Below are 14,611 nucleotides of genomic sequence, written 5' to 3'. Positions count from 1 at the left end.
TTCTGCTTCAGCTCCAAGGGAGAAAAAAAGGCTTAGGAAGAACCACGTACCTATATTTAATTCGGATCTATGTTGCTACCATTACTATGTTGGTCTGTCACAGAAGATGCCGATAAGCTACACTGACGTTTGTGGTTGAAATGTGACTTAATCTGAGAAAGCTCAAGTGGTATGAATAGTTTTGCAGCGCACTGTACGTCTCTGTGTTGTAGGAATATATATCTGACAATCACAAGTATATTCACTGAGTGAAAACCGAAGTGTCAGCTTTCACTCTTAGTGTTTTTCGCTGGTATTCGTCAGATGCTCAAAACCCAGGTCGTTAAGTGTGGAAACTTAACAGTGGAGCGGGAGGCCCCTGCAGTCAGACAAAGCTGAGCTAATGGTTTTACTGACTCCACGGGCCCCCACTGAATTAGGTGTTAACTATTTCATGTTTGAGTGACAGCCCCGGAGCCTTCTGGTATTAGAAGCTGCTGGTTTCTTGTTCACCCACCTGACTTGCTTGCTGGAATATAACCCAGAGGAGTCACAGGCACCGATCTGCTTCTCTGCTTCTTTCCACTGTGACACCTCCTTAACATGCCTCAAACTTGGAACACCTCGCAACGCATTGTTGACGGAGCTATCTGCTCTGCGCTTCACCGGTGATTTTAGAAACTAGAAGGCCACTGAGACATGCTTTGTTTCTCAGTTACACTCCATAAACTCCTACATCAAATTTAAAGTTGTTCATTTCTGGGATCTGATGACCATGAAAAAATGTTGTCCCAAATTATCCCTGCAACTTAGGAAAGTTACAGTAAACTATAACTAAAGTGAAATTAAAAATTTTAGAAACTGAAACACTGAATTAAACACAGTATTATGTTTTTGACACTCCGAGAGTTATTTTTTATCTTCTTTGACTGATGGCACAGTGCAAAAGTATTCATACCCACTTGCATTTTTTTTTTTACTATGAAAACCTCAAAATAGTGGGGTGTTTGTGTAGGCCCGGCGATAACTTGAATTTATTGATTAAGCAGAAAAATGTAATTTTCTGCTTTGGAAGATTCACTGTTTGGAAAAATTTTGATTTTTTTTTTTCACTAGTGCACTCTGAGTTTTCAAAGTGTAGAGTGATGTTAGCCCACCCATGAACTACCATATTGTTTGACAAGCATGTTTTACAACTTCTATTTATTTCTACTCCGATGTCAACTCACACAAGGAATGATAGAAATAAAAGCCAGTTTTTTTTAAGATATTTTGGGTCATTTGTAAAATAACGTTAAGAAAAAAAAGAGGGGAAAGAAATCGAATTTAGTGTAAAAAAATCATAGATTTTATTTTCAAGCCGTTTCACCCAGCCCTATGTTTTTGTATTCAGCTTGCTGAGTCAATACTTTGTAGAAGAACCTTGTGCATTTTTTCAAACTTCTACCCACCCTTCTACTTCATAATAGCTCTGAAATTCAAGTCTTGCCACAAATTCTCAACTGGATTTAGTTCTAGATTTAACCTTTGCCATCCTAACCCAAGAATAGACTCTATATAAACCAGTAGTGCTCAAAGTTGGTCCTGAAAGGACCTGCATGTTTTAGTTCTCTCCCTGGTTTAACGCACCTGGATCAAATGACTGCTCATTAGAAGCCCAAGGAAGAACATCGATATGTTGAAAAGGTTATTACTACCACTAAGGAGAGAACTGAAACCTGCAGGATGCCGGCCCTTGAGGACTGTCTTTGGCTACCACAAATATAAACCGTTACGCATCAGACTTTAGTCTTCATAGTGTACTGCAACTTTTAGATGTGTCTCTGCTCCAACATACCTGAATCGAATAGCTTAATTGCTTCCCCAGCATGGAGCTATGTTCTTCAGAGACTCCTGCTGATCACCTGATTATTTGTTAGGTGTGTTGAAGCTGCAGCATATCCACAAGCTGCAGATCTCCATTGATCACCTCTTGTAGGTGGGGCAGCAAACATGTGGGAAAAAGAAAAGAAGAACTAAGTTTGAGCTTTATGCTGGATATCTCAAACCACCGGTTAGCTTTCGTTACTCCACCTTCTAAAAGAAAGACAATAGAACTTGGAATAAGTTCTGCCATTCCTTGTTTCCTGGTCTGAGTTCTCTGTAGACTTAATTGACTCACTGGCAAAGCTTCATAGATGTTGAGTACACTGTTGCTGTTGGCCATGGACCCTGCCAGCTTTTATATGCCAGAATCCAGACTTTTGTAGTAAAACATGCTCTCGACAGTACTTTTTGTCAATCAGCAGCAGCCAGGAATCATCCTGGTTATGAAATGACATGAAATATGAAGACTGAATAACAGCCAGTTTTCATTTTTATCAAGGGAGAGCAGGATCTGAAGTGGGACACATGTGCAGAGCGTGCTGTGTTGACTTTGTGGTCAAATGTATATATTTCTTTTGGAGGGTTTGGTTTTGATGGGTGGCCGGGGAGGGGGCTCACTTGCATCTTTGAAAGTCTTAATCTGAAGCAAATGTTTTATGCCTCTTGATGGAACAACACTGTAAATTTTGGTCATTGGCTTGTGTGTTGGTCATTGTTTGTTTGCCAAGATTCGCCTCTTTACTCCCGTGTTTCTTTCATTAGCTGAAAGCTTGTAGTTTGAGCTCTCGCATGAGCACTTCCCTGTAACTGTTAATGGAAACCATGGGTATTCACTACTGGGTTTGATTCAGACATGGGGACGTCAGAGGAACGCTCCAGAGTGGTGCAGAGACATATGGTATTGTTTTCTCCACTGCAGGGACCCCTCCGGTTTTCAAAAACAGCAAGCCCTGCCATTAGTTCCCCCATATCTCATCAAGAAAAAGAGGATGAAATCAGTCACAAAAAGGCCTTCAGCACATTAGTACCACCAGAGAGTTACTGCGTGTTCATTTCATCTATCAGGCCTTTCTGCACATTCCACCACCCTCTTCTGTTTGCAACACCTCATGTTTTCTGCTTTTTTTTGCCGTTTCCCAGACTCTGGGTGTTGCTCAGTGAAGTCTTCCAGCTCTTGGGTAATTGATCTCAAACATTTGGTATGCACTTCTCCTTTTTGATGTACATGTGGCTACACTATGTTGGAAGAGTTGGAAGGATATATACTCTTACATGTTTTCGACCATACAAGACAGATAGTGTCAACAGATTTTTATTTTTTTATTTTTCAAATTTTGTTGAGGAAGCATTATGATTTTATAATGAGTGGAATGTGCAACTATAGTTATAAGTTGGTCTTCTCTCTCATAAGTCGAAGATTTAGCATTTTAGAAAATTACAAGGAATTTTCTGATACTATTAATAACTCTGCCAATGCGGATGTGCCTTAACTGTTGGATGATCTTTAAAAACTCCTGAAAACTCATTTTTTAAAACTTTTATTACCAATGGAGTTTTGACACTTTGAATAAATCTGGTGTGTTTATTTATTTTGGCATCCTTGTTGTAGGGAGAAAACACAAGTTACAATGATTTATATAAGATGTTTAAAAATTTAATTTACATTCAGATGTGCATGACAATGGTAACTGTGAAAAGGAAGGTACTTTAAAACATTTTTGAAGATGTTTTGTGATCACAACATACAGTTGGAAACAACACAAACAGTTTTCTGCCATCATCAACCTAGCGGCTAATGCTAGCTAGTGTAACTTTTAGGTGGAGGTTCAGAATAGTATGTCTTTTTTCTGGGTAGCTTCCCAAAAAAATTATATTTATTATTTTTTTTAAAAGTCATTACTCACTAATTCAGTGGTCGCTGCCAACAAGAATTTCTACAATTCTGAATAGATGTGTTTCAGTCCCTGCTCTGACTCTCTGTACTGCCTTGGAAGAATTTCTCTCAATTTAAGGCAGCCTGCAGATTTTATATAGCACATTGCTCCTTTAAAAATAATCCAGATTTAGAAAAAACTTGGGAGTGATCACTATAGATTGCTTAATAAGCATTGGGCCCTGTTTCATGGAAGTTCTGCTTTTCAGGGAAATGCAGCTTCAGAAGTTGGATGTCTTCACCTTCCAATGTTTCAGAAAGCTGTGGTTGTTTATACTGCAAACATGGGTCCATATGCTACAAAAAGGCAATAGTTGGATTTTAATAAGGCAATTTACTTTATGAGTGTGCAAACAATAGACGTAAAACTGCAGCAGCTTAAGTAAATAATATGCTATGTAGCCTACTTATATTTATGATTTCTATATAAGCCAGTGGCAGAAATTGCTTTTTTTTTTTTAGCTCCGTTTCGTCTGTCAGCTAAGTCAAGACGGAATGTGAGTGGAGAAAGTTAGTTAAAGCCCAGAGTGGGTCCCTCGCTTCCCTGTTTCAGATTCCTGAGGTTTTCAGCGCTCTGGAAGGCCTGGAGCTAATTTGGCTTTCAGGCTTTCCCCCTGTAATTCTCTGCGACTAATTATGGTCGTATTCCCGCAATTAAACTGATAAACTCTGCTGAGCTTGGCAAGAATAGTCAAGAAACTCCACCCCTGCTTCTCAGCAGCTCCGGGCTCCACCCATTCGCTTTTCGTAATCTTCCCCTCTTCCCAGCTTCTCGTTGTAGTAAAGTCACTAAAAATAAAGTCAAACGAATCCAGTGACATAGTCTGTGTGGAGGATTTACAGCCTCCAGTGACAATGCCAGGAACACGGAGAGGAACGTTCAGAGGTCAGACAGATGTTGCCCAAGAGAATAAAAAAAAAAAGAAATACACATCTGCTTGACTTAAACACCACAAAGACTCATCGCTATATTATTATTAAACTTGATGACCATTAAGGGGTAACTTTGTTGCGTTGCTATAAAAAAGGTCTTGCGTAATATGCTTGGAGTGAAATGCATTTAATGTTTTAATTGGGACTGCCTTGACTGTCTGAGTACACACACACAGACTGGGCTACACTGGAAGAAAGAAAAATAAGCACAGAAATAAAATGAGGTAGACTGTCTACGCCATACTCTTGGAGTCATTTGGTTGTTTGGTAGCCTTCCAGCACATGGAAATGTTTATCTCTGTTCAGTAAGGCACATGGTTGAGCTGCATTAAATGCCAAAGGTGGGCCTTCCTAAATGTATCCTGGCCAGGCTTACTTTTCCTACTTTTGTTTTTCATTTTTCAAATCAGACTGGAACACTTTAACCTGCTACACGTACGTGTGGGTCTGTGTTCTCCTGGCGGTCAGCTCCATCTGATGGTTTATTTGCTGTGAAGTACTTTCGTGCTCCCCGACCTCTTGTGGCTATTTTGAAAATGCACCTACGACATTCTACTATGGTGTAAACAGTGAAAACCAGACACCACACCGAGTTCAGGGACGTGGGTAGAAAACAGGCGGGGCATATTTGTGGAAGCTTTGCAATAATAGCTTGGGCATAGTGAGGGATTGGTTTCCGCCACGTTTAAAGAGGCGGCTTAATTTTCAAAACAGACCGTCACCATGTTCTTTTTAGCCTCAAATGTCTCAGGTGAAAATAAACCTAAAACAGCCGTGTTGAGTTGGTCTACTAACTCCTCCCATCCAGATTTGGTGTATTATAAAGTATTCATATCCCTGAAAGTTTTCCACATTTTGTCTCATTACAATCACAAACTTCTAGGTATTCCACTGTGATTTTATGTGACGGACTAACACAAAGTAGTGCATAATTATGAGGTGAAGGAACATTTTTCAAAAATAAAAAGCAGAATAACAGTGGCATGTGTTTTCATTCAACCTCCATTCAGTAAGAGTTTCTATGCCAATGCAGTTTCAAATCTTTTGGTGTGTGGCTCTAGTAGTTTTATGCATCTATATAGCAAACATTGTGCTCATTATTCTATGCAAAACAGCTCATGCTCAGTGAGATTGGATGGAGAACACTTTGGACAATTCTCAAACTTTGCCACAGAGTCCCAACTGGTTTTAGGTTTGGACTATGACTAACACTTGAACATACTTCAATCTGAACCATTCCATTGTAGGTCCGGCTGTACGTTTGGGGTCGTCGTCCTGCTGGAAGCAAAGATCAAAGTCAAAAGAAGAACTTTATTATTAACATTATCGTTTTCAATTAACAATACTATCTCTTAACGGCAACCACAGCGGCTTTTTTTTGTAAATTCCTCATGTTGGACACGAGTGTTGCAGCTTAGCTGAAGACAGACGTGGAATAGAACTGACAACAGATTTGTTTTTGAATCCAACAGCTCCTTTTGTCTTCTAACACTGCTCTCTTTTCTCCTCCTTCAGGTATCAATGGGCTCAGAGGTCCTCTTTAAACAGGAAAACTTCTCCCTGAACACTCGATTCCAGGAGGAAAGGCTTCCCCAAGGCAACGAGCATCTCCTCAACTGGGCCCTGAAGAAGTATCAGGCAGTCACCTCTTTCTCTGAGCTCAGGATGACTCAAGCCATCTACATCAAAGTTGGAGAAGGTGCGCACCAGATTCAGTAAACTCGCAAACATAGCTCTGGGCCCCCTAGCAGCCCCTCGACCCCACTGACCTTTAGCTTGCGTAACTTTTCTTAGCTTTTGTGTTGTGGCCCAGCCTAGAGGTTTTCTTTCACTGCACTTGAGAAAAGAACTGCCTTCCCTCAAAAGGAATTCACCTCCTCACACTGTTTTATTGCCCATTTGTGGTTTTTCTTAGTTTGGCCTATTTACAGTGTTAGGAATTATTAGACTCGTGAGGAATGAGGGTTGCATTTGGCAAAACTACAGCAACTTTAAAATAAATAAGTATGATTACACTGGTTTTTAGGTTTCTGGTGGAATTTAATAGCAAATATTACCATATTTATACAAAAGAAGCAATTTTCAGCTGTTTATCTTAAGATGAAAAATAAAAATTTGTTAAAAATATATCTTTTGATGAAATGCATATGTTTTTGGGTTTGCCTGAATATCTTAAAAGATTTATTGAAAAATCAAAACATGCAACATATATAATTATAATTCGTTGAAGACCATAGGTTTATTTTTTAAATTATTAACTGTTAGTAGCAACAGCAGAGGTGACATAATCTGATATAAAACAACATTTTATGATTGTAAGAAAGAAAAAATGTCAATGTTAGCATTTTACATTGGGGATTAACACAGCTAACCACCATTAAAACATAAAACATCGGTCTCTGTATGTTCTAGAGAGTGCTGACTTTTTTCTGAGATTTCCAAATATACAAAAAGCCTTTTCAACTCCAGAGTTAATAACAGACAGAAGCTCAGAAGAATAAAATTTAACAACTTTGCTATATTTGGTTATACATTTAGACATGTCTGAATGATAAAAACTGCAGTTTGTCTTTCAATGATTCTCACATCCTTTATGTGCTTTTTCTTGATTAATTAGCACCTCGGGGATACTGAAAATATATAACTGACTATTCTTCACGTACTAACCACATCCGCAGGAAGGAGTTATGTGCTTACTGCATACTGGTTACACTCACATGTGGTGCATTAAAAAATGTAAAAATTATATTGATTTTCCAATCAATATAATATGATAATCTTTCTTTATTTTTTGTATGTTTGTTTGTTGTTTTCAAAAACCTAAAAATTTAAGCAAACATAAATGCAGGAAACAAAACATGAGTAAAAACACATAATCTCAAACAAACCACAAAAGGTGTTCAAAAATAGAGCAGGAAGCAGCAATAGCTTATCCAGTCCTGTCTGCAAGTTTACATACAAATTCTTAATCAAAATAATGATTCAATGCTATTTTGATTGAGATATACAGTATATGTATATGAATGTGTATACACATATATTACTGTGTACACAGATATGTGAATGCATAGTATACCCACACATACAGTACAGACCAAAGGTTTGGACACACTTTCTCATTGAAGTCAATGAGAAAGTACAAACCTTTGGTCTGTACTGTATATCAATGTACTGTACCTTCAGATGTAAATCTACCTCCATGCCAACCATAGATCAGAGTTTAATATACATACACAGTTGAAACAAAATGTCAATTTATCTCATTTGTTTTTGTAGACAATATCTTTGTCCATCTTCAATAAATTATTTGTGTTTCCATGTTTGTTCTGTAGTCCTATAAAGGCGATGTGGGAGACAAGCTAAAATCTGAAAAAAGATTTAATAGCAAATATGAAGCGCATGTCCTTGTCAAAGACAGAGAGGTAAAGTAGTGAAGCTGGAAGGGAGTTGGATGTACTCAAGCTGGAATTGTTTCAGACCCGGGGATGAACCATCGAAAGCAACAGGCAGTACACAAGAGAGGTGAAGAAGAATGCAGTCAGGGTGGAATAAATGCAGACACATGTCAAGGGGGATTTGATTGTTAAAACTGCTCAAGTTGTGAGAGACAAGGTTAGAGAGGTAAGCCTGAGTTTGGAGATGTGAAGCGGGATAGTGGATATATGGAATAAAGGATGTTGGATAGAAAACTGCTTCAAGGGAGGAAGACCACAGAGAAGGTTTATGCTGTTACTTGTCATTTGTCTTAATCTGGGTTTCAAGACTGATTGAGACCACATTTTCACTCTTTGCCTTGTCTCAGTCCTGATTGAATTTTTATTCTGTTTTGTTTCGGTCTTCAACATGCTAGACTCTGAATTTATTCTCAAGATCTCAGGTTTTTTTCAATTGGATTGCCTAGCTACATTCAAATGAAATCTATAATTCTTTTGAAAATATTGACACTTCTTCCTGTGCTCCAATGTGACGAGGATGAGATGGGTGGGAAAAAATAGAGAGACAAATTGTTCAGAACAAATATAAATAACAGGCAGGAGGAGGTAACAGGGTGCTCCACCTGTTACCTCCACTTCCTGCAGCTAATGCTAAGTAAGTTAATGTTAGGCTGGATGTGTATGCTGCTCAGAGTTTTCTGGTTTGTCACCTGGTTGTCAGATGTATTGGACAGATAGACAGGTACACAAGTTCATATATGCAGTGATGGAGGATATGCTGAAATGGTGTAAAAGAGGAAAATAATAACATGGAATCTGTGACACTGGAGGCTCCTAGGGGGAAGAGAAGAAGAGTTTCAGTCTTTCAGCTACTATCACTTTTTTTTTTGCTTTTACTTTGCCCCATATGTTGGCATATTTGAAAGTTGTCTTAAGTGGGAAAAACGGGGAAAAGAAATGTCTTTTCTGAAACATTAAGTCCTCCCATTTCTACGAAGACTACAGTATATGCAGTATTACAAAGCAGAATTTATTCTGACGTGTACAGAAACATTCTGTGGGAGTCTGGCTTTGCTGGAAATGAAATTGTTTGTGCTACAGAAAAAGTGGTATGTATCTAAGATCTCATATCATTCTATTCTTTGAAATACAAGGTGGATACGCAACAGTGTGATTGAGATAATGAATCATTTCCATTTGACAGAATACTGTTATCTTTGACTAAGGAGGGTTGGCTTTAAAAAAAGAGAAACCCAAAATGTTAACATTTCCTGTGAAAGGCATACAGACAAAAGAGAGAAAGAATCAGTAAAGGAGCTACAGCTAAAGAAGCTGTTTTACCGTTCATATGCTGCTTGTACAGTAATCAGATGTCTTATTGAGGTTTGCAGTTCATCAACTCTCAGACAAAGAATCTTGTATTTACTGACAGTCTTTGCATGCGAATGAAGCAAAGCATGCAGGAAATCTTGGCTGCATCATTGCTGCTGATTAGTAAGTCCTCTCCTTGTGAGCCTGTGGTGAGCAGAGTGGTCTTTCTGCCTTCAAGCAGTTGCCTTGTATCGTTAGAGGCTGTGGTTTGGCAAATCGCCAATTGACATGATTCATACTTCACATAGAGAGCTGTAAATTTCCACTCTTTCACATTTTCTGTGAAGTTTTATGAGGATGGATAGGTTCTTGCTGGGCATCTCAACTGGGCCCATAGACACAGTCTTCTTCAGCTCTTAGATGCTGAGAAACACTCAGCACCTAAGGGCTTGGTCTAATCAAGGTCTAAAATAGGTCTAGCCAAGGTTGATGAAGCCTTGGTGTGTGCCAAAGCCATTAGACTTTAGCTTAGGCTTAAAGTTGGTAGGGTTGGCATCTTTTGTAGTTTGTTAATCTGTTTCAGTTTAGATCAGAATACATTTGTAGATGACCCAGACAATAACACAAACAATTCCTCTCTTCTCAGACTCAGTGTTTTCTGACACTTGCAAGATTGACACCAGGTTCCTGTCTCTGAACTACCTGGGCAGCTATGAGGAGCCACAGACGTCAAAGGGTTGCATCCTGTCTGTGCCTAACAGAGAAGTCCACATCATTGAGCTGCAAGCCCCGAACTCCAGCAGGTAAGCAGCTAACGTGTCCAAAGCCAAAAGTACATTCTGTCATGGCCTATTTTTAAGGGCAGGATGGTCTCAGTAATCTCTGTAGAGTTTATTTTGGATTCGAGCAAAGATGACGACAGAGGGGGCTTAGCTGTTCACACAGTGGGGTTCCTTTGAGGAACGTTTTCCAAAACAAGCTCTCAAAGACCAAGCTGCCGCACAATGCCTTCAGTATTTGTTGCAACAGGATACAGAAAACACAAGAGTGCAAATCTGGGAACGTTTTAGTATGTGTTCAGTATCTCTCCTTGGTGCTATTTCATCTGTGGTGCACATTTCTGTTTATTTTCTGGGAGTGCACCCAGCTTTTTAATTAGTTGGATAGACATAGGAAGCATGATAACACTGTGGTTCTTTCCCATCTTTTGCTTTTTTTTTTCTGTAGCGCTTTCCAGGTGGATGTCATTGTGGATCTAAGGCCTCTGAAAGACGATGACTCGGTGGTGCGGGATGTCATCTTGGTGCTCAGATGTGCAAAGTCTGTCCACTGGGTTGTCAAAGTCCACAATGTGCAGGGGAATCTGGAGGTTGTGGTAAGAAAAAAATTTACTCTGGCTCACAAGTTATTACAGAGGAAGAAATCTTTTAAAAATGTAGCACCTACACAGAAAGAGTAGTGTAGCCATATATCATGTTGTTACATAACTTGCAGTTGTAATTTGTCTCTAGTGTAAATCAGTGTAAAAAAAACAACACTGGGAGAGCCTCATCAATATTCTGCTTTTCAAAATGTCTTATAAATATGTTGTCAGAGGTATACATTATGTGACGGATTGTCTCTGCTTTTCAGTGTGCTACTGTCTCGCATGCACCTCTAGGCTGTCTTCTTCCAGTATTCATCTCAGAGGAGGTGGACTGGTGGCTCAACATTTCCTTAGTGTGTGGTAAAGCTAATGCTGCTGTAGCCATGACACCACACTTTTCACAGGCGCTTTGTGTTTGCACAGCTGTTTGGTGGCTGCTTTACATGAAATCAGTCAGATTGTCTGAGTGTAAATCCAGGTCAAACCCTTAGAACTTCACGTGTCAGTGGGTGAACAGTCGGCAGAAAGGAGATATAGGATTAGCAACTATGTTTACATAGTGTAGACTTGTGTAAAGGTGAATATTTGTGTTTTTTTACAGTTACTACTGCGACTCATTGTTGCCACCTAGAGTAAAGTCAACCATCAGCAGCTATTGTTCTTGACCTTAGAATGTAGCACAGAGCTAACTGGATTCCCATAAACCCCAATCTTTAGCTATTGAAACATTCATTTCAATCAGAAATATTTTTACTTTAGCAAACTAGTTGTTGAATTTGGGTGGCTTTGGTGAATACATGCCTTATATATAGCATATTTAATAGGCATTTGTCAGTCAGCATTATGTAGGCAACATTTTAAAAATATATGGTTTTAATGGCACTAAATTTGAATTGTTCATGTACAGTTTGAAGCCGTTTTCATGAAATGTCTGAGGAAATGCCAGAGGAACCAGAGGTTTGTTTGGCTGTATTACAAAGTACCATAGGAGCAGGAGGGGAGGGAGTTGTTGTGGGGTTGGAGGTGTGAAGAAGACAAAAAGGCTACCATATTGATGTGCTATCACTGGGGGCATGCGACGTAATTACTCAAATATGGAAAATTTACGGAAAAATACTAATACGGGAGCATCCCTGGACAGAGAGGATGTCCCGGGATGCTCGGTATCCCGGGACATCCTGGCCAAAAATCACTAGAGCCACATTATCTTTAAAAGAAAATTTACTAATTTCAGATTTCAGAACTCCATTTCAGAAATGAGTAAAAAAGAAACAAAAACAACACAAAATGTACAAATATAGATAAAACATAAAATAAGTATAATTATTTTATGATATTTTTGACATTTTAGGGTCTGTAGGGGTCTAACAGTTGTGCTTTTAATGTTGTGGTTCCCTTTGCCTGGTAGCAGTGGTTCATGAAGTTCATGGAGAGGATGAAATGAGTCTGATGTTCAGAGTCATGATCCTGCAGCGATGCTTCCAGCTGCCATATTGCAGCTGGAGTACCATGCAGAAATGCAGTGTGTCAACACATTCCCCACTATCCACAGCTGTTATTAAATCACAACTTTAGTGACATTCTCATAACAAAGTCCACACCAGCGTCTGTGCATGAACACCACTCAGACTAATATTGTTATTGTAGTTATGATCAGTGTATTGAAATAGTCACAGAGGAGTCTTCCTGTAAACCAGAACGGCTGCAAACAGCTGGTAAAGCCAGTGTAGGCTCCAGGTAAACTACTGTCCTAATCCCAATGACAAACTCCTGACACTTTCACTTGACAGTGAGGATAGACAGGATGCTGTGCTTGTGCAATCACTGTTTTGTAGATACTCAGCTATGCAAGTCATTTGATGGCCTAATAAACTTTTGTTGGCGTTGCCCAAGAGGCTTGACTGTGTGGGAAATGACTGTGAGAAAGAACAAATCCTCACACGGTGGGAGAAGCAGGGCAGGATCCTAACTTTTAAGAGCAAACTAACATGACTTCTCAGCTCTGATCAGGCTGTTACACGCCCATCACCTCAGCTGTATTCACATGATTCACACTCACCACAGAAAAAGAGCAGGACTGTACTTGACGAATATCCTAATGATGCCGATATACTAAGTTTTTTCTTTTATGATGTATGAAGAGCTGATCAAAGTGGAAGGAGGAGGTAAGGGTACCCCCTTAGGGTAAGGGTTGAGAAAAACAAATACCTGATGAAGTGATTCTTCCACAGGCTTCTGATACAGTGACCATTAACTCCCAGATGGAAGAGACAACTTCCCCCAGACAGCCTTTGCCATCAGGATCACAAGCCTTGATCAAGTGGGCAGTAGATAACGGCTACAGTCCGGTCACCTCTTACACCAGCACCCCTATGGCAAACCATTTCAACATCCGACTGCGAGAGCAAGGTAACCTGAAGGTCACAGTCACAGCGAAGAGTTAATCTGGTGAAAGTCATCATCACCAGGCTGCGTGTGTCTTCCAGATGTATCGGATCATCTGGAGAGCAGATTGCCTCCTGAGCTGTTCGACCTGCGTCATGTCAGCCCTCTGCCAGAAAAAGGACCTGCAGCACCACGGTCCAGTCTGCCCTTTCCATTTCCTGCACACTTGCCTGTCAGTTTGTCCAATCTGAACTATGACGACGAAGAACCCGTTGAGGATAGAAACGTTTTGGGTGTTGAACTCAGCGTTCAATGTGAGGAAAAGAGGATGGTCGTCAGCATTGACAGAAAGAACCTGGAGGTGAGTGTATATGCCTCACAGGACTAGCTACTGAGGTTACTTAAAAACAACTTTTTTGGTATTATTATAATTCATGCATCGCAGAACAGACAAATCATCCTGCAAAACATAACAAATATAGATAAATACAATTAAAAATATCTGTACATTGATGTATTTTGGTACAGGAAATGCCTCAAAATTACTGAATATACTTTAACTGATTATTTGTCTTTTTTCTTACTATCAAGAAAAATCCCTCCGCACCCGACATACAAAAATAATTTCAATAAAATTTTTTCACCAAGGACAGCACTTTAAACAATGCTACATGTTTAAAACAAAATAACAGTTGTTATAGTTTTCTGGCTAATTTGCAAACTGCAATGTAATAAAAATTATATTGAAGTTTTTAAAAATATTTGTTGCCTAAGAATGCTTTTTGTCAAGTTTTTGTTCATGCAACACAAACCTAATCTGGCAAACTTTGAATAGAGGGGCCAAAAACAGCCCAGATGGCAGTCACCCAGCAGAGAATGATCTCCACAGTAATTATGAACCTTATTGATTGTCATCTCCACAGTAATTAACAACAAAACTCTATTGACAATGCTTCAAAAGCTCATAGAATCTCCAAATGAGAGTTATTAAAATGACAAACTTCATCTGATGATGATTATGTGATAACACACCAATCTGTGTGTGACATGTCTGTGCATCAGCAATAACTGTTGTCTGCTTCGGTGTTTCTTCTGCTGTGCAAAAACAATGTGAAAGAGTGTTTTGTTCACAAAGAAGTGAAATATTAAATTGTAATGAAGCAAACTGTTTCCACATAGACTTACACTGAGCCACGCAGTGCTGTAGCAAACATTTGGCGCTGAAACGTGGGTACAGCTCAGTCAGTCCACATCACAGAATGGAAACTGGCATTCTCTGTAATTAATAGCTGGAGCCAGACCACCTTGTGGGATTTGTTTATTCCTGAGAACTCCATTACGCAACCACCACTTTAGCATTTTTATCCTGCTTTTTACTTTTACAATTCTGAAATTGACTTCATA

At 39.3% G+C, this 14,611-nt stretch overlaps 1 protein-coding gene across 1 annotated transcript in view; it reads left to right on the top strand.

Annotated features, from left to right (window-relative positions):
- tgfbr3 (transforming growth factor, beta receptor III) overlaps window positions 1–14,611 on the top strand; it is a 79,988-nt gene that overhangs the window by 47,766 nt on the left and 17,611 nt on the right. The window contains exons 5-9 of the mRNA XM_032571779.1: window positions 6,227–6,410; window positions 10,103–10,259; window positions 10,684–10,831; window positions 13,054–13,231; window positions 13,309–13,568. Of these exons, the coding sequence (XP_032427670.1) occupies window positions 6,227–6,410; window positions 10,103–10,259; window positions 10,684–10,831; window positions 13,054–13,231; window positions 13,309–13,568 (927 nt within the window). The remainder of the gene's footprint in view (window positions 1–6,226; window positions 6,411–10,102; window positions 10,260–10,683; window positions 10,832–13,053; window positions 13,232–13,308; window positions 13,569–14,611) is intronic.

Source organism: Xiphophorus hellerii, chromosome 9 (assembly GCF_003331165.1).
Source record: "Xiphophorus hellerii strain 12219 chromosome 9, Xiphophorus_hellerii-4.1, whole genome shotgun sequence".
NCBI lineage: Eukaryota > Metazoa > Chordata > Actinopteri > Cyprinodontiformes > Poeciliidae > Xiphophorus > Xiphophorus hellerii.
Note: the sequence above shows the minus strand (reverse complement) of the source record. Positions and strands in the feature narration are given on the sequence as shown.